Raw genomic sequence first — 27,173 nt, 5'->3', positions numbered from 1 at the left:
TATACATATATTTCCTATACTGTTGTATGGAGTTGAGTCATGGATTCTCACAGACGCTACCTGCAAGAAAATTGAGGCTTTTGAAATGTGGCTTTGCAGTCGAATCCTGAAGATATGACCGCCTACGTTACTAACCCGGACATTTTATTAAGAGTGTATAAAGAAAAAGAGTTGTCACATCATGAAGAACAGCGAAAGATATGGGTTGCTGCAGTTAATTCTACATGGAAAAGTAGAAGAAAAACTAGAATTAGGAAGGCGAAGGATTTCCTGGCTAAAATATCTACGTACATGGTTCAACACAACAACCAAAAATCTTTTCATTTCAGAGCAGCAGTATGGTCGTCAATATCCGAAAAGGAAATGCCCTACAAGAAGAAGACTTTTACAGGTTTTAAAAGTTTTTGATAGTGTGAAAAAAAATCGATTTCAAATTAAGATCAAAAGATTCACCCTCGAAAACAAAGACGTCTTCCATTAAAGATATTTTAGGTAGAAAGTTGGACTACCTTATATTTTAAACATTAAACAATATGCGTTGATATCGCATATAAATCTTCTGATAAATCTTACAAAATCTTGAAAAAACAAGAGTTTTTGGCGTATTAATTAGAAACTTTTTTGTATCATTCTTTTATTTCTGGGACGCTCTATACTAGAAGATTAGTTCTTTATAACTGCGTATTTTATCTTAACCCAAACAAAATCTAGTTATTATTCAGATGTTGCCAATAAGCTAATTCTGATCTTAATAAATCCAAAAATAAACAGTTAAATCAAGTTTTGGATTACCTAATAACAGGAAATAAAATAAACCTAATAACAGGTTTACTTGGCGAATTTAGGTCCGGCGTCATAGAACAGAACAACAGTACTCTTGGCGGTTGAAGATCAGTTCTTGCGAGCCTGTTGCGAGCACAAGAACACAACAAACAAATACAGTGGTTTGTCCTCTAAAGTTTGCAAAACTAGTCATTTAACAAGAATGTATATTAAGATTTTTCTATTCTTTTCCGTATTAAACATTTTTTTCTGTCGTCTAGAAGGACATCATGGAAGTGAATTCGTTTATTCTGTGCGTCAAACAATTAAAAAATCTCCGAATTGGTTTTCCTGGGGCAGTAAAACTTACTATGTAGGTACTGTCTTTAAGGTAAGATTAAAGTTTATTTATTAGATTTATTCTAATAAGAGAATTTGTCAATTAATAATAAGTGTAATATATTGTAAGAAAGTTGGTGCAAAAGTAACGTGACATTAATAATTACAATTTGTGAGAGTGTTACAAGAAAAATGTCAGTGTACTTTTATCATAATTCAAATAACAAAAAAAATTTACTTGTATTATACCGGGTGATCAACTTTTGTGACAACTTTTGTATCTAATACTATAGTAGATGCCAAAAAAGTTATTTAAAAAATAGGAGTACCTGCAAATATTTTAAAATTAGGTTAAAATTTTTAATTTTAAAATATACAAGGTATTTCATAATACTGTACCGTATCAAAGATATATGTTTTTTTTATTGAAACAACATTCTGTATTTTATTTTAAATTTCAAATCATCTTCAGTTTCTCTTTCTCTCTCTCTTCAGTCCTGATCCCCGGAGGATCTCTGTCTCTGGTTATTTCTTTTAACTCATGCGTAGGTCTTTTGCATATTTCTGTAATTTTTTCGATCCATCTTGTCGGGAATCTTCCTCGTAATCTTTGACCTTCTACCTTTCCTTGGATAATAAGTCTTTCGATGTTTTCTGTGTGTGCTCTTATAACATGTCTAAAGTATTTTAATTGTTGCAGATCGACTTTGCTGAAGAGCCGTTTGTTGACCTTTAGTTCATTTAAAATTGAATTATTTGTGCTGTGGTCGGCCCACGGAATTCGTAATATTCTTCTCCAACAGAACACTTCAGTGGCGTCTATCTTTCTTCCGCTTGTCGTAGGGTCCAAAATTCACATCAGTATGTCCGTATTAAGCGGTTGATCAACTTAGTAGATATACTACGTATTTCTGAGCGCAACCCCTAAATCGCAACCCCTAAAATTGCAACCCCCGGTCGTAACTGCCAAACGGCTTAACGTAGGATGACGTACGAGGGGAAAGGGGATGAAAAATAGGGTTGAACGCAGTATGTGCCGTGCGCATCGGAGCATGCCAAAAGGGCATTACGTCATATCTTCGTTTCTATTGGTCCGATCGTGACTTACGAGGGTTCGTTGGAAAGGGGATGAAAAATAAGTTTGAACGCAGTATGTGCCGTGCGCTCAGAGCATGCCAAAAGGGCATTACGTCATATCTTCGTTTCAATTGGTCCGATCGTGACGTATGAGGGCTCGTTGGAACGGGGAGGAGACGGGAAATACGTTGAGACAAAAAACAAAGATAGCGGCATTGCCAAATGGGCGCTAGAACGTATCTTCGTTGCTAGTAGTCTGATTTTGACGTATGGGGTGTTAAATAAAAGCGTTGGTGACACAGACACACAGACAGAAGCCAACTGTTTGGCTTCTGTTAACGTTCAATATTAAGTGCCAATTCTTCTTCTTTTCCGTACAGTGCCTAAGAGAACGTGACGACGACGCAGGACGTGACAGTTATGTGACAGTCGACGCAGAACGTGAAATGGTGTGACATTCGACGCAGGACGTGACAGTTATCTGACAGTCGACGCAGAACGTGAAATGTCACGTGAATGACGTGACATTCGACGCAGGACATGACATTTATGTATCAGTCAACGCAAGTTGTCGCTTGACATAAAACATGACATTCTACATAGGGCATATTCAGTAGTAATATGAATCGTAGATACATTATATTGTATCTACGTTTCTATCAGTCCGATCATAACGTACGAGGGCTCGTTGGAACGAGGAGGACATATCGAATATGTTAACACAAAAAACAAAGACAAATACATTGCCAAAACGGCACTATAACGTATCTTCGTTGCTATTGGTCCGATCATGACGTACAAAGGGGTCGTTGGAAAGAGGAGAGAGTAGCGAATACGTTTACACAAAAACAAAGATGGCGGCATTGATATAACGGCACTAAGTTTGTAACGTCCAAACGGCTCAATGTACAAGAACGTACAAGGTATCGATGGAAAAGGGGAGGTGGAAAGGAATATGTTAAGACAAAAGGTAAACTCAAAGACAATGACAAAACGGCAATAAAGCATATCTCTGTTGTTATTGGTCAGATCGTGACGTGCGAGGTATCCTTAAAAAGGTAAGGGGGAACGAATACGTAGGCACAGAAAAAACATGGTGGCGCATTGCCAAAAGGACACTAAGCTTGAAACGGCTCAACGTATGACAACGTGCAAGATATCTATAGAAAGGGGAGAAGTCATCAAATACGTAGACATAGAAAAAAAAACATGACGGAGATTTGCCAAAAGAACACTAAGCTCGTAACGTCTAAATGGCTCAACGTACAACAACGCGCAAGGTATCGAGGGAAAGGGGAGGTGGTAAAGAATATGCTAAGACAAAAAACAAATGCAAAGACTTTGCCAAAATGGCACTATATCGTATCTCTGTTGTTATTAGTCAGATTACTATGTGTAACACGTTAAATGAAAGAGTAGGAGGGGATATCGAATAGGTTAACACAAAAAACAAAAACAAAGACATTACCAAAACGGCATTACGTCATATCTCCGTTTTTATTGGTCCGATCATGACATACGAAGGCTCGTTGGAAAGAGAAGGACATATCGAATATGTTACAACAAAAAACAAAGATAAAGACATTGTTAAAACGGCACTATATCGGATCTTCGTTGCTACTAATCGGACTGTAGCATAATAGGCGTTGAACGGAAGGAGAGTAGCCACTGGGGCTAACAGAGAAACAAACATGACAGCATAGCAAAAATGACGCTATATCATATATTGGATCTATTTTAAAGGGGATTTCCACATCTATTACATTTCATCATCTCGTCACGCCACCTGTCGGCTACATCCTTTAACTATGCCCAAACCATCTAGCACCTGTCACCTGTAGCCTATCGCTTCTCTTTCGAAACAATGTATAAAAGGCGAGGTGACGCTGTCAAATGATTAATCGAAGAACGTATACCATTCTTACAGTAAGAACAAACCAAGAAACATCATCTGTATAATCTTCTCCGATTGAGTACTACTATACACGGATCTCCACTTAATGTACAGAACTCATCGAAAAAAAGCCTCTCTCTCTCTCTCTCTTTCTCGAAACAATTCATATGTCATTGAAATGGATAAAACGTACAGCAGCGGCTATCGCTGGAAATTAAACGAATAGGAACGTATACCATTCTTAAAATATGACCAAACTAATAATCATCGACTATATAATCTTCTCCGACCGATCGTTACAATATACGAATCATCATAATTCAACAAGGTTCTAACCTCTACACACTAAACTCCCATGATTGATTATTACTACACATTAGGGTGTATCACAATAAATACTCAAATAATGAATTTTCGAAATTCAAACTTTCAAGTTGATAAAAAGTTGCCTCTTACATTACTCTTTCAGGAAAAAAGTTTTGTTTTAATTAAAACATATTTAGGTCTCCCGGAATCGACTTAAACTTTAGAATTTTTTCTCAAAAACACGATTTTTCATCTTTTTTTTTATTGAAAATTAAATTTTATATTTTTATTGTCAACTTAAAAAATATTAAGTACGTGATAACAGTGAACAATAAAAATTAGGATAATATCTGTAACTAAGAATAAAGTCACCCGGAATCTTTATGAAAATCTCAATTGTAACAACGAAAAATGAATATCTTCTCTTTATTATGATTAGGTGTTAAACCTGTTTGTTGCTTCTACTTAGGTTAGTAGGATTATTAGTATTCTTTAACATAATTAATGAACAATAAATTACATATTTACTTATTTAAACTTTAGGATATTTTATGTTAAAACCATAAAGAACTGTTTTTGAGGTACGAAATTTATTAAAGAAATACAAAAGTTTACTTAAAGATTACAGATAAAAAGTTGACAAAGAAAAATCTTTAAAATAGTTCTTTATTTCATCTTGAAGGATGTTGGCTAAACAAATCCAGTTAACCTTCAAAGCCACAGGTATTGTAATGCTTCTTCGATCTGGAACCAAGGGAATTTGTTAGGGCGAGTGACAGATTGTAATTATAGTACTAATACTAAGTTATATATATATATATATATATATATATATATATATATATATATATATATATATATATTTAGTGGATTTTCTTGGGCTTAGGTTCATAAAAAAATTTGATTTGATACTAAGGCATTTTCATATATTTTTTCGACGTTTCGGCAGGAAATCCATGCCTTTTTCAAGAAGTAATATTGACTAAAAAACATTTTATGATAGACATAATACGATTTAAAAGTTAAACTTTTGACTTACCAAGCATGTAAAAATTTGTTACTAACAAGTAGACGTCACAATTAAAATAATATTAAAAACATAGGACATACCCACTAAGTCACTACATGTAAAATATATTTTAGATCTAATGTGTTGTTTATTGAAGTTAGTTTATCGTTTAAACAACCAGTTATTTTAACATCATAGGCGTTCTGAGATTGTCTTTTTATGTGTTTTTAAATTAAGTTAAAATATATTTTGTTCAAATTTTTGACATCTTTTTTATCATTTATTGCATTATTATTTTTTTTTTATTTGTATAGACTCTAGAAGCTCTCTCTTTTTCCTGTTGGGTTCACTTTTTAGGATCTTGGTTTTCTCAAAATCAAATTTATGTTTTTTTTCGTTTTCATGTTTTGTGAGGGCGGTTGAGTTTTTTTTGTCATATTTGTGGGAACGTATTCTTGAGTTAAGTAGCTGACTGGTTTGTCCAATATAAACTCCATCACAATTCGAGCAGGGAATTTCATATACAACATGCGATCTTTTTAATAGAGGGGTTTTTGTTTTTAATCTTGTAAAATTCTTTTTCAAAAGATTGTGCCCTTTATGAGCAACCATAATATTATGTTTGGACAGAAGATTTGCAATTTGTTCTGATAATCCTTTTATATAGGGAAGAGACATATAGTTTTTCTTTACCTTGTTGGTTTCATTGTTATTATTGTTATTGTAAAATTTATGCAGTCGATAAGGTGGTGTGGGTATGAATTAAGTGTTAGTGCTGTTTTTGCTTTTTTAATGGCCTGAGGTCTATTAATAGGATCGGATAATCTAATAGCTCTATCGGCGAGTCCGATAATTACTGATTTCTTTTGAGACAGGGGATGATGAGAGTTGAAATTCAGATATTTCGATGACCAGGTTTTTTTGGTGTACCATGAAGTAGTTATAGTGCTGTTTTCTCTATGTAAGGTCAGGTCCAGAAAATTAATTTGATGATTTTTTTCAATTTCTAATGTAAATTTTAGTTTTTGGTGAAAGTTATTGAATTCATTTAGTAAAATATCCATTTTATCCTCTGGTGCTGCGCTCAAGCAGTCATCTATAGAGCGATAGAAAAAAGGGATATCAAAATCTATTTTATTTAAAACAATTTCCTCTAGATGCTCTAAAACTAATTGAGCGATGGCACTGGATATGCTAGCACCCATAGCACATCCATCTGTTTGTTGGAAGATTTTGTTTTTATATAGGAAATAGGTTGACTTTAATGTTGTTTCGACTGCTAGCAGAAATTCTTCTAGAGGGATGTCTGTGAACGCTTTGATTTCATTCCACTTTTTTTTAATAATGTCTTTCGCTAAAGCTATTGGAATATTGGTGTATAAAGATACCACATCGAGAGAAACTAATTTATAATTTGGAGGTAAATGTATATTTTTGAGTTTTAATTTCAGGTGATCAGCGTCTTTTAAATAGTGTGGATTTTTATTTATTACGTTGGAAATAATGTTCTTCAAATATTTTGAAAGGTTTTCAAAAGGAGACTGAATGCATGAAACAATAGGTCGCAGCGGCACACCCTCTTTATGTGTTTTGGGTAGACCGTATATTTTTGGAATTACAGCATTATGTATCTTGAGCGAATTAGCAGTGTTAGGTGAGATGTAGCACATTTTTTCCCATCTGTCGACTAATTCGTTATTTCTTTTTTGGAAAATATTTGTAGGATCATTTTTCCTTTCACGGTATGTTGTGTTGTCATTCAATAGAGAATCCATTTTACTGTCATAGTCTTCGGACTCCATAATAACAGTCTTGTTAGTTTTGTCAGGTTTCAGAACAACTAAATTGGGGTTCTCGTTTAAAAAAGCTTTTGTCTTTTTAATTTTCTTTTGTATTGTTTTGTTTTCAAAAGGGTATTTGTTTTTGTTTTTAAAGTTTGTCAAAATGTTACAACATTTAGTTCTGATATCATCCTGTACATTGGTACTTAAGTTAGAAATTGAACTCTCAATTGAACAAATAATTTCTGATGTTGGGATATCATTTTTATTACGGATGGGAACTGCAAAATTATCTCCTAAACTTAAAACATCTTGTACGTCACTGGGAATTTCTACATTTGTTAAATTTTCTAACCAAGTATCCTGCAATTTATTATTGAGATTTTTATTATCTGATTTTGATGATAGGATATTAATTTTTTTGATATTTCTATCGCGAACAAATGATATTATTATATTATATTTGATATTACAATCTCTTCTTTGCTGAAGTCAGCTATAAGTGGTGGTTCTGTAACTGTGGTGGATTGCCAGTCAATGAGATCGATGTAGTCTTCTGCCTCAAAATTAACTTGTGGTGGTTTAAAGACTCGATGTGCCCTTGTTTCTGTCTGTCGAGCTTTTTCTATCCGTTTGCCTGCCAAAGCTCTTATATGTTTTCAAGAGTCAAACAACATCCCTAAAAGGATGTGTTCAGGATGAGCCATAAAGGCGTTTCTTTGCAAGGAAGACTGAGCCACAGCCTTCAGTTCACTGTCTAAAAACTTGGTGCACTGTACGATGAAGGTGTTGTGATGCGTGGATAATTTTAGGACGACATTTTATGGTAAACCATGAGGTAGCATAGACTTTCATGACGAACTCAACAAGCTTTCTAAGTTGTGGGGTTGATTCAATAGTTGAAATATACAGACGTAAGATTCTATTTGCTAATGTAAGCCACCGGGCCTGGGACAAGTTTAGGGGGTTTCCACTGGCCAACTCAGGGGGACATTCACCTTTGACTACAGCCTGACATATATCCCAAAGGTATTTCTGGTCCGTACTTAAGTATTTACTATCGACTTCTGGGAAGGTGCTATCTATTTTGTCATAATTAACAACCGGGAAGTCTTGGCAGTTGGTCAAACCTTTGCCTATTGGCCCACTGAATGATGTTGGTCCTGTGGTTGGACCGTCAAGAGCAACAAAAACTTTCCTCAGAGGCAATTCGTTTAAGTGCAACACACATATTACTACTTGGACCGGATGTTTCAATGCGCGTTCAAGCAACAAAACTTCTCCTTGCGATGTTCCAGTATTCGTTGCCGTACCATTATATCTAAGCGCTTTGATATTTGAGTTATCAATGGAGTTATTACTCATGTAACTTAATATTGATGATACTATATCTTTCCCAGATCCACTGTTTGAAGTTACATGACCGAAATATACTGAACCTGGTTCCTTGACCAAAGATATGTGTTCTTCTTGTATGGTTTTATGGACAGATTTCCCACGTACAATTTCTTTGATTATGGTTTCATCCTTCCTGCCACCGAAGTAAAGAGCAATTATTTCGTTTGTGCAAGCTGAATTTAACTTTTTATTTAATACTTCGGCGGTACTTTAACCTTTCATGAAAAATCTTGGACTTGTCAATAACTGCGGCTTGGTTTTCTGGTGATATGACATTCACACCTTGTAGAAGAGCACTTGTTGTTTGAAATGCCTCTGTGATCACATGCCCTAGAAAACAATGACAGATTCACTGGCAGGCCTTGTTTTACTTTCACGCTTGGACTTTCAATTTTGTTTCTTAGAGGAGTCATTTTAGAACCTTGAACTTTTTCATCAGGCCTACTTGTGATAATAAAAAGTGATAATAATTTAAACAAAAGATCAGAAATTCAAAATCTAAGCAAAATTTATAATTATATTATTTCTTTATAATTTATGTATAAAACTTGTAAAATGTCACATTTTGATTTATTTTTCCATATATCTGTTACATTTTTTCAGACATATATCAATGGTGAATAAATCTTCTTCTTTTTTGTTACTAAACAAAAAAGAATTTATAAACAAAATATTATTTTTGGCAATATAATTGTCAAAAATAAAAATTTTAGGTTGGCATTTATGACATTGAGGCTTATTTGTAATTGGTCGCTATTTTAACTTATTTATAAATTCAATTGTTTTTGTGTTAAGGAAATGTTTTCAAAATTATACTAAAATTTCAGGGAAGCATTTATTATATTAGGACATTTTTATATTAATTCTTTTTGAGATGTATTAGCAGCAATTTTATTTACCAAACTAATTTTATTTGGTGAGTTAACAAAAATTTTTTTCTTTCTAGTTCAACTTTGTAAGATATTTTGTCTTTTTTAGCAGCTCTTGATAATAATTGTAAACATAATTGAAAGCTCGAGATAATAAATAGTTAACCAATAGCTCCTTTTATTGTATCCAACCCATCCAAAACATTTATATATTATATATGTATATACACACATGTCCAAAAGTTTGGAATGCGTATAAATAATGTATCTACGCCTATGGTGGTTTTAAAACTGTTGTTGATATTCATTCTAGAGCGTTTTTAAATGAAAATGGTAAAAAATTTGATTCGCTTTTGTATGATTTTGGTCACATTTAACTGGTTAGCGTATTTACGCATTATTTCAGTCTCTGTTTAAATTTTAATTGAGCCGTTTAAAAATGTCTAGAAACGTGATATCTCATTTTGACAGATCTAGAGTAATTGTTTGGTTACAACAGGGCTTGAGTCAAAGTTATATCGCGAATATTGTTGATGTTACTCAGAGTGCTGTATCGAAAATTAAAAAAAAAATCTAAGATACAAATGACGTCAAGGATCGTCCCAGAAGTGGTAGAAGTCAATATACAACATCATCTCAAGACGGGCAAATAACATTGATAGCTCGCAGAAATCGTCTGGAATCTACAAGTGATATATCCAGAGAACTTTCTAGGCTTCAAATACTGAATATTTCACGCCAAACAATAACACGCAGACTAAATGCGGTAAATTTGTATAGTAGAAGACCGCTACGTGTTCCTAAACTAACCTACCAACACAAAATAGTAAGGTTGCAATGGGCTATAGAAATGGTGTATCATGGTCCTAACTGGAATACCGTGATGTTCTCTGATGGGTCAAAAATTGGCTTGCTATCTGATTCGCGAAGAACACTGGTTTGGAGGGCCCCAGAAAGACAAGCTCGACTAGAAACAGCCCAACCGCGTGTCCCATTTGAAGGTGGCAGTGTTATGGTTTGGGGTGCTATTATGAGTGGTACACGGACGCCACTGCTGGTTCTGGAGAGAAGAGCCACTGGTGCTGTGTACATCGAGAAAGTTTTAAATCCTGTCTTACGTCTATTCCGAAGGGCAGTAGGTGATGAATTTGTGTTTATGCATGACAACGCACCTCCTCATCGAACAGCAGCAGTACACAATTTTCTGGAAGAAGAAGGAATATCTACATTACAGTGGCCCTCGAATTCCCCCGACATGAAACTTATTGAACATGCTTGGGACATTCTCAAAACACGCATTAAGAAGCAAAACAATCCCCCTATTACCCTTCGAGAACTAAAAGATGCTGCTCGTAAAGAATGGGAGAAAATTTCGCAAGCCCAGCTCGACCAGTTAATCGGCAGCATGCCAAATCGCCTACAGGCATGAATACAGACAAATGGAGGAAATACTAATTATTAGTTTTATTAAAAATTATTTTTTTCTATACTAAGTTATTTTTAAATGTAAGTTGTACATTGTAAGTTTTTCACTCCAAGAGAATAAATAATTTTTTTGCTTATCGTTTATCTGGTTTAAAGATTTATTTAGTATTGTTGAGAATTAAAACAAAATTATGTTTAACTATTCAGAAGAATTTATATATAAAAATCGATAAAAAGATGAAATATTCCAATATTCCAAACTTTTGGACATATGTGTAAATATATATATATATATATATATATATATATATATATATATATATATATATATATATATATATATATATATATATATATATATTCGCACTCAAGCCTGCGAAACTCACGATTTTAATAAACGCTCACTGTTGTCTGCACATCTAAATGTCATATATGTATGACATACATAGGATTTTGCTTTTTTTAGCATATAAGTATTAAGTTACGGAAAACAGCACGTGGTACACATATATACCAATAATCTATAAAGGGTTAAATAATATTAAAAAAAGAAACAACTTTGTATAATTGTTGTTTTAGGAATGTGTCAATATTTATATCCATAGTTTATCGAAATTACAAAAAGTAATTAAATGTCTTTATTTCTAGGTTAATTTCTACAAGGCGTTCCAGTTTTGCCGACAACAAGGAATGCATTTGTTAAGTATCAATAGTCAACTAGAAAACGATCAAATTGGAAATTTTATTAAAGATAGTGGTAAGATTGTTATACATATTGGTAAGACAATGGTATCCCAAGGTATTTAAATATATGACAAGATAAAAAGTTTTCGAACTACTCGATAAAAGGCACATGCTTATAAAGAAAATATAGAATTAGCTGGTTAATTAATTTAAGTCGTAAAAATTATATGTATATGATTGTGAATATAAGAAAAAATCCATTGGCATAAATCATAAATTATTATCAGCACAAAATAGCAACCACTTAGCTCTTTTGAATGTTGCAAATATCGGTTAAGAAGAAACGGCGTCGAGAGTCGTCGTATCAAGTTAAGAAATGACGTCGGGCAGTAATGCTATTTAGGCGTACTGAGTCGTAGATTTGCACGTCGTGCAAATGTTGACTGAATTATATTTTTTTCTGAGGGTGTGATTCTATTTATATAGTTCGATCGTGTGAAATTTACAAAATTTCGCTCCCACAGTTTGAGAGACGTAATAAATTAAGTAATTCTCAAATTAACCTTTAAAAAGCCATTAACTGGAGCGTTTTGGGGTAAATTAATGATTTTCCCACATACGTGTAGGTAATCGTATGCAAGTGGTTCCTAGATTTGATAAAACATGTGAATATAGCTAATTTCAGCGTGGGAAATTTATAGAAAATAAACAATGAAAGACGTAATTAAATAAGATCATATGTTAAGAATATTAAGAATATTAAAACTAAAATATTTAAGTAAGTACTAAATACTTATCCAAACATCACCAATATATAGTCGTCCAAACCTATTAAAAGTATTTGGAATCTGCATTTCGATTATCAAACGTATAAAATGGGCATGCGTATTAAATCGCGGTTGTACATTGGTCAATTAAAAATTATATTTTTTATGTGTAACCATTATTTTAAGTGTTTATTTTATAATTTATCGTTCATTAAAAACAGCCACAACCTCAGTTAAAATTTTAGTACTACTTTTTATTTCTTTAATAGGAATATATCTCGATTACTTGTCATGTTTTTCGCCTTCTGATCTTTTCTTTTCAAATCGTATCATGGTTTTGGTAACTTGCCTACTATTTTTCGTGTGTTTGGTATCTAAATCTTAGACTATTGTGCCCATCTTTCTACCTTCTTTTCTTTCACCTAATGACTTCTTGTACTTCCAGTTCTTCTCTAATGTCCTGACTTTTATTTTATGCTTAAGAGCTACATTCTTGCCGCTATAGGAAGAACTGTAGCGGTCTTAGCGGTCTTGGAAGGTTACATCTCTATTAAATGAGCTGCTGAGAGTGTAAATCTAAAGAAAAACTGCGAGAAAATCATGCTCCTGGAATGCTTTTGTGACAGAGATCATATAGAAATATCACATCAGATGGTTATGCGGTAACGTTTCTGTCGAATAGAAAGGCAAGAATAGCTGCTAAAAATGGATGCTTCTTTAAATTAAATAGAATGTTACAAGCTGGTTGCTGAGTAGAATATCTAAAATCAAATTTAATAAATTAGTAGCAAAATCTGTGATACCATATGGAAAAGAAACTTGGACCCTAGCAAAAATGAGTAAGGATCAGCTACGGAGATGTAAAACAATTAATAGATGTGCTCGGAGTGCAATATTTTGTTGCAGATTCATCTATAAATAAGTTTGAAAGATTTCTCTTAAATCTCCTCTTGTTTTTGTTCTGAAGCTATTTTCTTGTGGCATTTTAAATTAATTTATATTTAAATGGGAATAAGCCACAATTAAAGGTTAAAATACAATAAACGTATTTTAACCTTTAATTGTGGCTTATTCCCATTTAAATATAAATCTCCTCTTGTTTTTCTTTGTATTCATTTTCTACATTAACTTCCTTTTTAGGTTTTCAAATTTTAGCCACCTCTTTAATTTTTCTACAAAGTTGTTTATCTTTGTACTTTCAGGTTGTTTCACTTCTCTGCATTTTTCCCGAAGTCATATTCCTTTGCTATTTTAACTTTTTCGTCGATCTCTCCGTTCAGTTGTTAGTATCTTATTTTAGTTCTGTTTTTTCGTGACGGTCTTTTTTTTTGTTTTTTTATATTTTATCGTAGATGTAGAGTGATTACTTTTTCTTTTGTTTTTTTTTTTCATTTTAGATTGGTTTGTCTATTTTATGATATTTTTAAAGTACATACAGTACTATACATATTCTCTTATTTCTTTTAAATAATTCGCCTTTGGCGCATTTGTGCAAAGTTTGGTACCAAGATATGCCTGGTAACGACATTTTCTGTCAATATCTACGACATCCCAGTTTTTCTCTTTAGGGTTTTATTTTCTACATTTTTTCTAAGAACATTTCATTTTTTAATGAAGATTTTTTATTTAGAACACCAGTATTTGCCTTTTTACATGTAGTTTCTAACATAATTTGTAAGAATATTGAATAATATATTTAAATTAGGCCTTTACCAACATTATATAATAGAAAAAAAAACTATTTCCAAGGTCACAACAGTTATAAATAATTAATAAATTGATTACTTGTTGGTTTTGGAAACGTAGAATTAAAAATCTATAAATATTATTTAATTTGAAATAAAATAACACCTACACTATTTTCTAATAACTTTTCTTGACTTTGAAATTAACTTTGTTGATGTCAGTAAGTTAATAAATAAAAACTTCTCGATGTCTTTTTTTTTCTACTTCAAGGTATCTTTAGAGGCCTCTACATCAAAGATCATCATTATTTTTAACTACAATGTATATTTTGGTCTGTTCCGAAATCGGTTTCCATTTATTTCTATTTTCCACCCAAGTTTTCAAGTTTTTTCTAAACGCTCGTAAGGTTTTCTCCACTTGGTTCTTAAATATTGTTAAGGCGATAGAGCTCACAGTTACACGAGTAGCGTCTGAACCAAATTCCGTCTTCCTAAAGGCGTTTGAATATATGCCAAGTAGTTGAAACCGCAAAATATTATTATTAGTCACTTACACAATATTAATATAATACATACATATATATATATATATATATATATATATATATATATATATATATGTATATATATATATATATATATATATATATATATATATATATATATATATATATCAATAATATTATGTTTCAATTAATTGTTTTATACAACTTTAACTCTAAATGTCCAGTTTCGTAAGCTTTTTCATATTTTTAACATCATTGACTGCTACATGTCTTTGTGAGGTAACACACATTTTTTAACTTCTCTATGGATGTTTGGTTTCATATTGTTCTTTTTAGATGAACTGATGATGCTTTCTGAGCAGAAAGCGAAACGTCTTCTGTCTTCTTTGTCTTTTATTTCTCCACTTTGACTGAAAAACCCACCACTCTTCGAGTGTACTTTAGTATATATATATATATATATATATATATATATATATATATATATATATAAAGTAGTTAGGTATTATTGACTGACACGTTATGTAAAATAAAGTTTTAATACGAGGTTGCAGTCATTAATAGGGCAGGAAAGTGAAACTCTTTGTTCTTTATCAAGCTTTCGCAAAATTTATTTGCTTCTTCAGGATATGCTAAAATATGGTATCAGTAAATACAATGAAATTATAATTAAATAGCATTGTATAAAACTAGTATAAAAACTTACAACATGAGGTTAATCCATTAAATTTTCAAATTTACAAAACATTAAAACTTAACTTAATAAAATTATATAGTTATGAAGTACAATATTTTAATTTTATTTATATATATATATATATATATATATATATATATATATATATATATATACAATCATTTGCCTTTGGCAATATTTGGCAATATTAATTCGATTTTGTGAAAATGCTAAAACAGATCGATTTTTATTCTAAAGGGGTCATCTTTTAGTGGTATAAGTATCTGTCAAATGTCAACTTTCTCCCTTCCAGTACCCTAACCGTTAAATTTTAAATAGGGATCATGTGTGGCATGTTAGACATTCCACTTAAGAATTCAGGTATCCATAATTTTTTTCAAATTAACTCTATTCTGCTAGTGTCAATTTTTGGTCATGTGAAAAACTAAATTAAAACGTAACATAAAATGTAACATAAATAAAATTAACTAAATTTTAAATTAATAATTTAAAATAGATTACTCATCATCATCGTTATATCTATTTAATTAAATGTTCAAAATTATATTCGTCAACGTCTATACAATTATAAAGTCACTGTTCGAAATTACGAATAACATATTGGAGTAGTTTAGGGGTTACTAGACTATATTCAAGCAATATTCGCTGTCTTAGTTCTTCTAATTGAGCTGAAATGGTATTATAAATAAATCTTGCTTTTTAAATAGCCCCATGTGAGTTAAATCGGTGATCTTACTGCCCATTTAATAAAACACCAATTTAACTCTCCTGGACTTCTTTATATGGGTTATTTAAAAATCAAGATTTATACTACCGTTTATGCTGTATTGGAAGAACTAAGGCAACGAATACTGCATGCATGTAGTTTGGTAACCCCTAAAATGCTCCAAGATATTTTTGACAGTTTCGAACAGCGAATTTATGCGAATGGTACATTGGTGGAGATAATTTTAAATATTTAATTAAGTAGTTGTAGTTGATGAGTAAACAGTTGTGAATTATGAACTTATTAACTAAAAATTTAGTTAATTTTATTTACTTTACATTTAATCAAGTTTACATAAACGGAAATTGACACTAGCAAAACATAGATGTTACATTTAGTTTTTAAGAGGTGTAACACTCAATAAATTGATACTTTTTTACAAGAATAGGGTTAATATAGAAAAAATTATCTGAAGAATCTAAATTCTCCAGCGAAATACCTGTCTAACGATGTACCACACGTGGTAGGTATATTATTTATTTAAAATTTAAGGGTTGGGGTGCTGGAAGGGAGGATGTTGACAATTGACAGACATGTAAATAGTTAAAAGATGACCCTTTTAGAATAAAATCGATTTATTTTAGCATTTTTACAAAATCCAATGAATATTACCAAATATCAGGGTGGACTCTTTTGAGTGGCCAACCCTGTATATACAAACACTGTTTCCTGAACATAATCGACCCGATATATCCTAAACAACGTGCGAGCGATGCTATTTGAGTATATGTAACCACAGTAAAAAGGATAATTCAATAAGTTAATATGTTAACAAATGCAGATTCAAATAATTCACAATAATTTTGAATATGTTGCCTGTGTGAGTCCATTTCAAATGGGTGAAAGAAATAAGAATAAGACTTACTCACAATCTATTTAATTCTAGCACCAACGACCGGCTTCGCATACTACAATTTGCTATGCATCTTCGGATCTTAAGGTACATGGTAAACTAAATGCTGAAATTACAAAAACCCGCATTAGGGTCCTGTCTGTGAAAGAAATACCATAATTGCTGTATTTCTTTACCAGACAGCAACCTAATGCGGATTTTTGTAATCTCAGCATTTAGTTTACCATGTACCTTAAGACCCGAAGATGAATAGCAAATTGTAGTATGCGAAGCCGGTCGTTGGTGCTAGAATTAAATAGATTGTGAGTAAGTCTTATTCTTATTTCTTTTACCTAATTCACAAGAATTTTCACTTACTTATCGGAAAGCAACTGTGAGAAACTTGCGGGACTACGACAAAAAGTTTATTAGAAATACAATTTGTCATTTTCATAACAGTAAAGATTGTCGAGCTGAATGGTGTGTGAGTGCATGAGTGTTGAATGGGCGTACGAGTGGACTGGAAGCGTAAGTTTTCTCTACAGGATTGTAAAAGATAATCGACGTTTATTAATTGAACGGAATGACATTTGCGCTCTGTGCCTTAAGTATTTAGACAATAGTAAATACTACAGAAGTGAAATTAAGCCAATTATAAATGTTGATGAAACCTGTGTGCATGCAGGACACATTACGCCAAACAGCTGATCAGTTGATAGTGGTAAATGATTACTTAAAAACATTTCAAAAGAAATATTTTTATCATATACTCTGGTGAACAAATGAATTTCACAGTTTCACACCGAATTCCCTTTTGATTTTTACGATTTTTCATCAGGTGTCAACTAAAGAGATTATAATGATAACATGAGTGCAACAAAATTACGAAAAATGGTTGAAAGAACAGTTAATTCTTAATTTATCTGTAGGATCTGTTGTTGTCACCGACAATGCTCCCTACCATAATGTACAAATTAATATAGCACCTATCAATAATTCTAAAAATGCAGATATGATATCTTGGTTGACAGAAAAAAATATATCATTTGTAACATCAAAATGGAATTGCAAAACAGAATGTTAGTTTTACGTTAGGAGCTGTAAAACTGTTGATGAAACAGATAGAGGAACAAGAAACTTAAAATAATAGACGGAACGAGTTCCCTCTGTCATTACGTTGCCCATATTTACAGATCCCGTAAGTTGTCTATCTATTCTAACTTACATTTTGTTGTTTTGGTAGATGTTTTTAATAGTTTTTATAATATCTAAACGAATCCTTTAGATTAGAAGACAGACAGATAAACAATTAATGAAGAAAATTTCTATAATAAATTCCGTATTAAAACCAGATATGTAACAGAACATTTTATATATGAAAGAGAAGGTTTAGGTACTATTTTTTATCCAATTGAAGTGGCTGTAAAGTTGAAAAGATTCAACCGTTCAAATCTACAGCAACATTCTATAACCTAGCGAGACATCAAAATGAAGACAATTTTGCTAAATCAACACATTACTCAACTTACTAAAGTTGAAGATGTTTGAGCTAACCCCTTATATAATATTTTAATATTATGGAGAAATCTCAAAAAAATTATTAATATACATGTATTATTGTTTAAAATGTTATTTAAGTTTTCTTTACGTAATTTAATTTATTCATATATATATTACAGGATCCAACTTGTAAATAAAATACATTTTGGAGACGGCTATCGCGGTATTCCCGTTCTCCTTCGTCAATCCTTCCGGTCCAAGGCATGCTCCTCCTCCAAACCTCTAGATTTCATCGCTCTTCTAATTCCTTCATTCTATAAGCGTCGAGGTCTACCTCTTTTTCTTCTTCTAGGGGGCTTCCATCTGTGAAGTTTTTGGGGCCAACGTTCCTCAGCCATTCTCAATAGGTGTCCAAACCATTTTAAACCTCTTCTTTCTATTATGTCAATGACCGTTTCTGTAGCATTCATGTTTTTTCTTATAGATTCGTTGGTCTTCCTTTCCAGCCTTAATGTTCTAGCACTTCTTCTCAAATAATCCTTTTCAACTGCCAAGAATCTTCTCTTCAGGTCTGCATTAATTGTCCATACTTCAGAGCCATAACAAAGAACTGATTCAACCATAGTTGGCCCTATTCTTTTTTTGTTTCTTTTGGAAATGTTACAATCCCACCATAAGGAGTTCAGACATCCTACAATTACGCCCCTGATTAATTCGTTGTTTAATTTCGGTTTCTCCCAAGCCGTTCTTATCAATGAGTGCCCCTGAATATTTAAATTTTTCCACTTTTTTGATTTCCATGTCCTCGTCTATCAACACTTTAAACCTTGCATCTGAATTGATAACTAAATATTCTGTTTTCTTCATGTTGACTTTTAACCCCCATTTTACATATTCTCTGTATAGATCATAAGAATCTTGAGCTAGGACAACTTGGTCATCCGCAGAGTTCAGGGAGAACAGTACGACATTTCCTATGGGGATTCCCATTCCCTGGCAGTGATTTTTCCAATTGTGGAGGGCTGCCTCAATATATAAATTAAACAGTAAGGGTGACATACTGCATCCTTGTCTTTAGTTACTTTTATTTGCTCTGATAGTCTATTTCAGATTTTTAGGTAGGTAGTGTTATCCCTCTATACTTCTGTGATTATTCCTAAAAGGCATGGACTAATGCCGATTTGTTGTAAAGCTTGCCACAAATTAAGTCTTGAAACTGTATCATACGCCTTTTCTTGCTGTCAATGAAGGCTAGATGTACTTCGGTACTAACCGCTATTCTTTTTTCTATTAATTGTTGGAGTATAAACAAGTTATCAGTGCAAGATCTACCAGGCGTAAATCCACTTTGGTCTTCGCTAATTAGATGTCCTACATCATCTTGTATTTTTCCATTTATTATCTTTCCAAACAATCTCCCGAAAGTAGGTAGGATACTTAAACCTCTGTAGCAGTTAGGACCTTTTCGATTACCCTTTTTAATGATGGGCACTTGGTGAGCGGTTTCCCATTCAGATGGTGCTTTAATTTGTTGGCAGAATTGATTCATTAGAAAAGTTATTCGTTCTATTAGGAGTAAATCTCCTGCTTTAAGTAACTCTACAGCTATATTGACAGGTCCTGGAGATCGCCGGTTTTTCATTTTAATTAACACAGTACGGACCTCGTTGTTAGTAGTATTTATGTTACTATTTGTTTGTCTCTCCATACTGTATTACTATCCCATATATTCCAATCTGGACTCTTGGAGTTTATTTTTATCGTGATTTTCCCACTCTTCTATAGGAATTAAGTTGTTATGGGTGTTTTTCTTTAGATTAGTGATAGTTCTTTATGCTTCTGTAGTCTATGAACCTCCTATTAAATTTTCAATTTGGACATATTTTTGTTTCCAGAAATTGCTTTTTGCTGCTTTTATTTGATTGCGTATTTCTTCGTTTTTCCTTTGATATTTTTCTATTTTTCCTTCGTTTTTCCTATTGCTAGATGTTTTATTCGTTAGCCATTTCTTATGTAGATTTTTTTCTTGTATAATTTCTTTTACGTTTTCTGTCATCCATGGTGGTTCGTGGTGTTTTTTGTCGTTGTTCTCTGTTCCTAATACTACATAAGTATTTTTTAATGTTTTGCGGTTGTTGTATTCTTGCCACAACAAATTGAATAATCAAAAGAGATATTAAAACATTAGTGTGATTTCATTGTCAATTAATTAAATATTGGTGTGTTCAGAAATAAATTTTACGTTTATCTTACAGATAAGTAACCGCAACATAATTTGACGTGAAAAGACGGCTCCATTTTATTCTATGAATAAATATTTATCCTCTAGATAACTATCTGTCAGATAGGACAATATTTATCAGGAGGTGAAAAGACCGGCCCTTTTAGCAAGAAGTTTATTATTTTAAAAATTTAATTTCTAACTCTTTTAAAAGGTTGTTGATCCTAAAATATTGGCTGCGAATTTGGTGATCGGTAATAAATATAATATAAAACTGAAGGTTTCCCAAAAAATGAATTGTCAAACTGAAATTATTCTGGTTTTTGTACCTAGATCGATTTCATGTAAATGTTAGCCAATCTTGAGGTAGCCAATATATCCACTATTATAGATGGTGTTAAATAGTTTGCCTAGGAGTTTTCTTCGTCTAAGTTTCAGAAAATTTGGACAAATATTGCTTGGTCTAGCTGATTGGCCGTTTTTTAATCCGTTCAGAGTCTTATCTACTTAAGAAGTTATTATACTTCACCCGTGCCTGTCTAAATGACTAATCTGCTGCTAAATCGTAATAATGCTGTTGATGTAAGAGATATTAAGCATACTGCATCGTCTAAGTACTTCTTCTTCTTAAGGTGCCCTTTCCATTACTGAAGGTTCTTAGTATCGAATGTGTTTTCATGCCTGTCCAGTGTCTTACATTTTTCAGCCAGGAGCATTTTCTTCTTCCAGGACCTCTCCTTCCTTTCACTTACCCTTCCATTATCAGTCGTAGGAAGTATTTTTCTCCTCTGTAAATATGTCCTAGATAACTCGTTTTTCTGGTAAATATTTTACAATATTTAGGAGTTCTCTCTCAGTCCCCATTCTTCTCAGCACCTCGTTGTTGGTCACGTGCTCTGTCCAAGAGATTTTCAGCATCCTACGAAAAGCCCACATCTGAAAGTCTTCTACACGTCTCATACTTGTGATTCCGAGAGTCCATGTTTTCACTCCGTATAACAATATGGAGTAAATGAATGTTTTTACAAATTGGTATCGAATATCCAACGATAAGATAGAGTTTATTAGGAATTTTTTCATTCTTTGAAAAGCGGACCTAGCATACTCTATACGAGCACGTTATTCAACTTGGTAGTCAAGATCGTTTGCTATCCAGCAACCAAGATACTGGAATTTTTGTACAGGTTCTATCTGTTTGTTGTAGATACAAATATTCATGTCGGCATTTAGTGCATGTGTAACGGCCATTACTTTTGTTTAATTTGTGTTTATATTCAGCCCCAAGCTATCTCCCTCTCTCTCTGAGTACTTATGACGTGAAATTCGGTTGGACAAAGTTAAGCAGCCATGTGGAGCTCCAATGTCATGTCGCCAAAGGTGTTAAATAAGATTCGCGTGACTCAAAGGGCTGTGGAGCGCCAACTGTTCAGTGTCTCTCCAAGAGACGCAATTCATCATAGAACAAAAACAAAGGACGCCATCGAAAAAATAACATCGCTAAAATCAAATTGAGTAGAACACGTCCCTAGATTATCAGACAACCAATAGACAACATGTATTACTACCTGGAGGCTAAGACAAGAAACACTACGGAGTAAAAGACGCTCACCAACCAGATGGACTGACGACCTGAAGCCTGAAGCGTATTAGCAATAACTGGATGCAAGTCGCACAAGACAGAAATATATGAAAAGGGGTGAAGGAGACTTATAACCAGCAGTGTGTGCATACAGGTTGGTGATAATAACTCGTGCTTGTCTGATTTTGACTACGAAAGGGGGTAACAAGTCAAAAAGATCTAAAATATAGATTGTCCATACTTATTGTATCTCCTGTGAATCAAAAGAGTGTTTTATTGTCTTTATCTACTATTTTTAAATACATTGGGGGTTTGGTTGGGAAATTTTACTTTTAAGCAAATTTTAGGTGTGTTGTATGCTTTTTTAATTATTGTAGGTTAGGTGTCTGTACTTTGTTGGGCTTTACTAAGTTCATCATTGAGTTTGCAAGAAAGTGTTTATTTTTTTGCTGCGTTCGTTAGCATTTTCGAGTTAGGTTTTTTTATAACTTTCTTATTAAGTTTTTTCAGCCATATATTTGTACTATTACAGGATTGTGATCTGACTCTACGTCTGTACCAGGATTTTTACACTACGAGTGCTGTTTCTGTATATTTTTTTGTCTTAAAGGTAGTTTAAACCATGTGGTAAAGATTAAAATTTTCTCCTCTTGCCGGAATTAAGTTAGGGTATCGCTACGTTCATTTCTTACTCCCAAACCACGTTTACAATAGTGTCATCGTATCTTTCCTTGCCTGCTTTTGCGTTGAAGTCCGCTAATATAAAATTAATTGTATCGTTTTTGGTTTGGGACAACAATTGTTTTTGTTCCGCGTAGAAATATTTAATACCTGCTTCTGGTTTATCAGCTATTGGGCCACAGGCTTAAATAATATTTAGATTCTTTCTTGTTTCTTGCTGCCTTGAATTGTATCATCATAGGCCTGTAAGAAATTGGTACGAAGTTGGCGACCAAGTGAGCTGTTCTAGGATCTAGCACCATTATAATGGTTGGGATCGTCGTTTCCAGAGTGGTAAAAACTATAATTGTTTAATTGATAAACAGTGTAATTGTTTACTGATTATGTTTACCCCTATCAAATGCTTTTATGTAGTCTATGAAGCCGATGTAAAGGTCTTGATTAATATCTGGGCATCTGTGAATAAAAGCAAAATAGTGTTCCTCTTATGCCAACACCGTTCAGCTCAACGGCATCTTATTATCTACTTCTAGTTTGGAGTGTATTCCGCTGTGTATTATGCTAACAATGGTTTTGATGACTGGATATAAGACTACTGGTTCAATAGACTTTGCGCATTCTTTTAAATTTACCTATTTTGACAGATTTTTCTGTATCTCTTTAAAACGGATATATAAAACATCGGAATGTAAGTTGATCATAATATAGAATGCTTTTTTTTTTCAGGTTTAGCAAAAGGTCACTACTGGACATCAGCTTCAAACCAAGTCGGAGACGGCCAGTGGGTCTGGTTATCTACTGGACAAGACATGTTATATACGAATTGGTACCCCGGAGAACCCAGCGGAAAAAACTCTCAAAATTCATCTGAGCACTGCGTTGAAGCGCGGCATTGGGCTCAGCCTAGTGGCTTCACTTGGAATGACATTGACTGTTTATCAGAATTTTATTTTATCTGCGAATCGATCACAGTTTGTGCCAATGCAAAAAATAGGAAATAGCAGTTTTAAAAAATACTTTTTTTGATCATCAACGCACCATTTTTGTAATAAAACTTTCATTAAAAGATTTTTTTATTAACCTTTTCTTCCATAATTAAAAAACATTGACTGAGGTTTTCGCCTAAAATATTCCCTCGCAGTGGGGGGAAACGGGAAACATCGATTTACTAAGAAGCTGTACGCCGTAGAAAAAAATGTTTCAAATAAGAATCTTTTTATGACAATATAATTCTTCTTCTCCTTCTTTTTATGGAGACATGACTCTGTCTGTTTTTCAATGTGCCTCCAGTAAGTTGTCGTTCCATCGTTTTCGTGGTCTTCTTACTGATCGTCTTCCTATTGGGGAACCGTCTCTTGTCGTCTTTACTACTCTATGTGTTGTCACTCAGTTTATATGATCGTTCCATTCTACTTTTCTATTTCTTACACAGTTCTTGATGTTCTTTACCTTGCATCTACGTAGTATATCTGTGGGTACACTATTAGTGGCCAAAATTCTGGAAGTTTACCAAAATTTTAGTTTTGTTATCGGCATTTCTCTTTTTCATAAGACTTATGTTATTTATAAGTTTATCTATAATTTTATTGTATCGTTTTATGCTTCTACTTCCCTCTAAAAATTTAAAAATAAATAAAACAAAAGCCGTTAGTTATTCGTAGATATATTAAAAAAAAACATGGTACAATGGTTATTATCACGAAAATTAGTATTTGGTGGGATAACTTTTGTTTTTTAGGAGACTCGATTCTACGAAGCATGGAGTTCACGAGACTAGCCAAATCTTCTAATGTAATAACTCTAAACCAATTTTGAATAATGGCTTCTATCAGCTCTCTCTTGTTACTTGGGTTTCGGCGTGATATTAACACTTTCAGCCTTGACTATCAATTTTCTATTGGATTAAGACGGGACTATTTCCAGGCCAAGTCAGAACATCATCCCGTCACTTTCAAAGATTGAGATTCTGGTTTCATCACTCCAAATTACCTTACTCAACTGTTATTCTCAACATTTTAAATTTGGCAGTTAGTAGAAATTACCGGAATTATTTTAAACTTTAAAACAAAATGTTTATTTATTGCACATTTTATTATACTACTGCTACTAATAAAAGATAAAAGTTGATAAGTTACTATTAGAAACAAATATTGTATAATATTATGTAAATTTATTAGCAAACAATATTTGTAAATTACATAAAATTGTCCGTGAAGACTTGTTGATAACTCCTGGTTTATTCCGTTTATTTTGAAAGATAGACAATAGAGAACGCCGTCGCTCACTGCATAAAACTGGCAACGTCTTGGCGAAATTCCTATAAGGTTAGCATTGCATATCTTACCCTGTACAGACTAGTCACTTTGAGACAAAGTATACATCAGTAAATGTTAACAGTAAATCAGTTAAGCATTCGCACAGCACGTCACACTACGAAACAAGCATCATCATCATCTATAGCAGACCATGAATTGACATTTGCATATCAACAGCCTCTGCCGCATGCTGGTTTCTACGAGGAAGTTCGAGGATCTACAATCCCTTCTTTTAAATAAATCTATTCCTTCTGTCCATTCTAGATTCTTTCGACAATCGCGAAAAGAAAATGATTTGTATTTTCTGATGATTTTTTAATTATTGCAGATATTTTCGGGATTAACTTTGAGTTTTATGTATTAAAATTTCCAATTAATATGATTATTTACATGCCGTGTGACTTTTATATATTTTTATTAAAAAAATTAAATGTTTGAATTTATGTGTCATTATTTTACCAACGAATTTTCAAAATAATTTAACTTTTTTATGTATTACTGACGAAATCAAAATTTAAAATCATTAATTTTGTTTATTTGAACAGAAAATTATGACGTTGTATCGTAAATATAATTTAACTCTTACATAAAACAGAAATCAGTACGATATTTTGAACCGTAAAGCCATTAAAAAATTAAACAGTTTTCATAACAACTTTAACGGCGGTTATTTCAGATCCATGTATTTCGAGTTACGTCACTAATGTTCTCACTAGACGATATAATCGTATTAATTAAAAATAAAATTGTTATACATATTCTTCTTCTTTATTATTATACATAATTCTAACTTTATTGACCGCAGCTCGAAATAGTCCTGAAGTGGTCAAGGAAAACGATTTTCGTAAGTTCTGGAGCCAAGATATTCTTCTTCTTCCTGGTCCCCTTTTTCCGTAAACCTTTCCCTGTAATATAAGTTGCAGCAGGTTATATCTATGATCGTTTTGCATTATATGTCCAAGATATTCTAGCTTGCGCTGTTTCGTTGTGGACATAATTTCACATGTTTTATCCATCCGACGTAGAAACTCAATATTTGTTATTCAGTCCACCAGGAGATCGTCAGTGTCCGTCTATAACACCACATGTCAAACGCCTCGAGTTTTCCCATGGATGCCTCGGTTAGTGTCCATGATTCAACCCCATAGAGCAGTACTGTAAACACGTATACATATTCATTCTTCTTTTTTTCACGGCTAAGTTATTGCCTGTTCTGACATGAAACTTGACCCAATCTTTACATTTCTCTGTTTATCAAGTCTTCTAATGTCTTTCAGTATTCTAAAAATTGTATTTCGCTATCTTTAATTCTAGAGTTATCTCCTTGCGTCATTATTTGGTGTAATTTCTTGAAAATATTACTTTTTGGTAGCTTAATGAAATTAAGGTGTTTATGAATAAGAATATAATTGTTATACCAGAACAAATTGTATAAGTACTACATAATTGTAACATTTGAGACAAAAAAAATCTTGAAATTATTCGTCACTGGTTTATAACGTTACGTCGCTAAGGGTGTAAAACTGTAATTCAGCGCAATGACTTTCATTATTATATCAATTTATTTAGTCACAAGGGCTATCGAAGAGATCAGGATACGAATAGACATGGCAAGGGCAGCGTTCTTAAAATTCAAGCAATTGTTCTGTAACAAAAATCTAAATACTGCGCTGAGACTGAGGATTGTTGAATGTTACGTCTGGTCCCAACTATTGTACAAATAATTAAGAAGCTTGAAGCCTTTGAACATGGGATATACCGGAGAATGTTGAGAATTCCATGGACTGCCAGGTTCACCAATAAGGAAGTGCTGAGAAGGATGAGTCGAGACAAAAAATTGTTGAGAACAATAAAAGTACGCAAGACTGCATACCTTGGACACATACTAAGAAATAATAAATATAGTCTTCTGCAGGTCATCATGCAGGGTAGAGTCGATGGCAAAAAGGGAATAGGTAGAAAGAGGAAATCATGGCTGAGAAATATTCGAGACTGGTCAAACATGACTGTAGACGAATTATTCAAAAGACAGAGAAACTTTTAGAAATGTGGTCGCCAACCTCCGGTAATGGAGACGGCA

At 32.9% G+C, this 27,173-nt stretch overlaps 1 protein-coding gene across 1 annotated transcript; it reads left to right on the top strand.

Moving 5' to 3' along the window:
- The first annotated feature begins 763 nt into the window (after positions 1-763).
- Positions 764-23,844, top strand: LOC140447440 (C-type lectin mosGCTL-7-like). The gene is made up of 3 exons (XM_072540087.1): positions 764-1,153; positions 11,509-11,617; positions 23,505-23,844. The coding sequence occupies exons 1-3, from the start codon at positions 986-988 to the stop codon at positions 23,777-23,779; spliced, it is 552 nt and encodes a 183-aa protein (XP_072396188.1). The 5' UTR covers positions 764-985; the 3' UTR covers positions 23,780-23,844.
- The last annotated feature ends 3,329 nt before the right edge of the window (positions 23,845-27,173 follow it).

This window comes from Diabrotica undecimpunctata, chromosome 8 (genome assembly GCF_040954645.1).
Source record: "Diabrotica undecimpunctata isolate CICGRU chromosome 8, icDiaUnde3, whole genome shotgun sequence".
NCBI classification, from domain to species: Eukaryota; Metazoa; Arthropoda; class Insecta; order Coleoptera; family Chrysomelidae; genus Diabrotica; species Diabrotica undecimpunctata.
The sequence above is the reverse complement of the archived record's forward strand: the minus strand, read 5'-3'. Positions and strand labels throughout refer to the sequence as shown.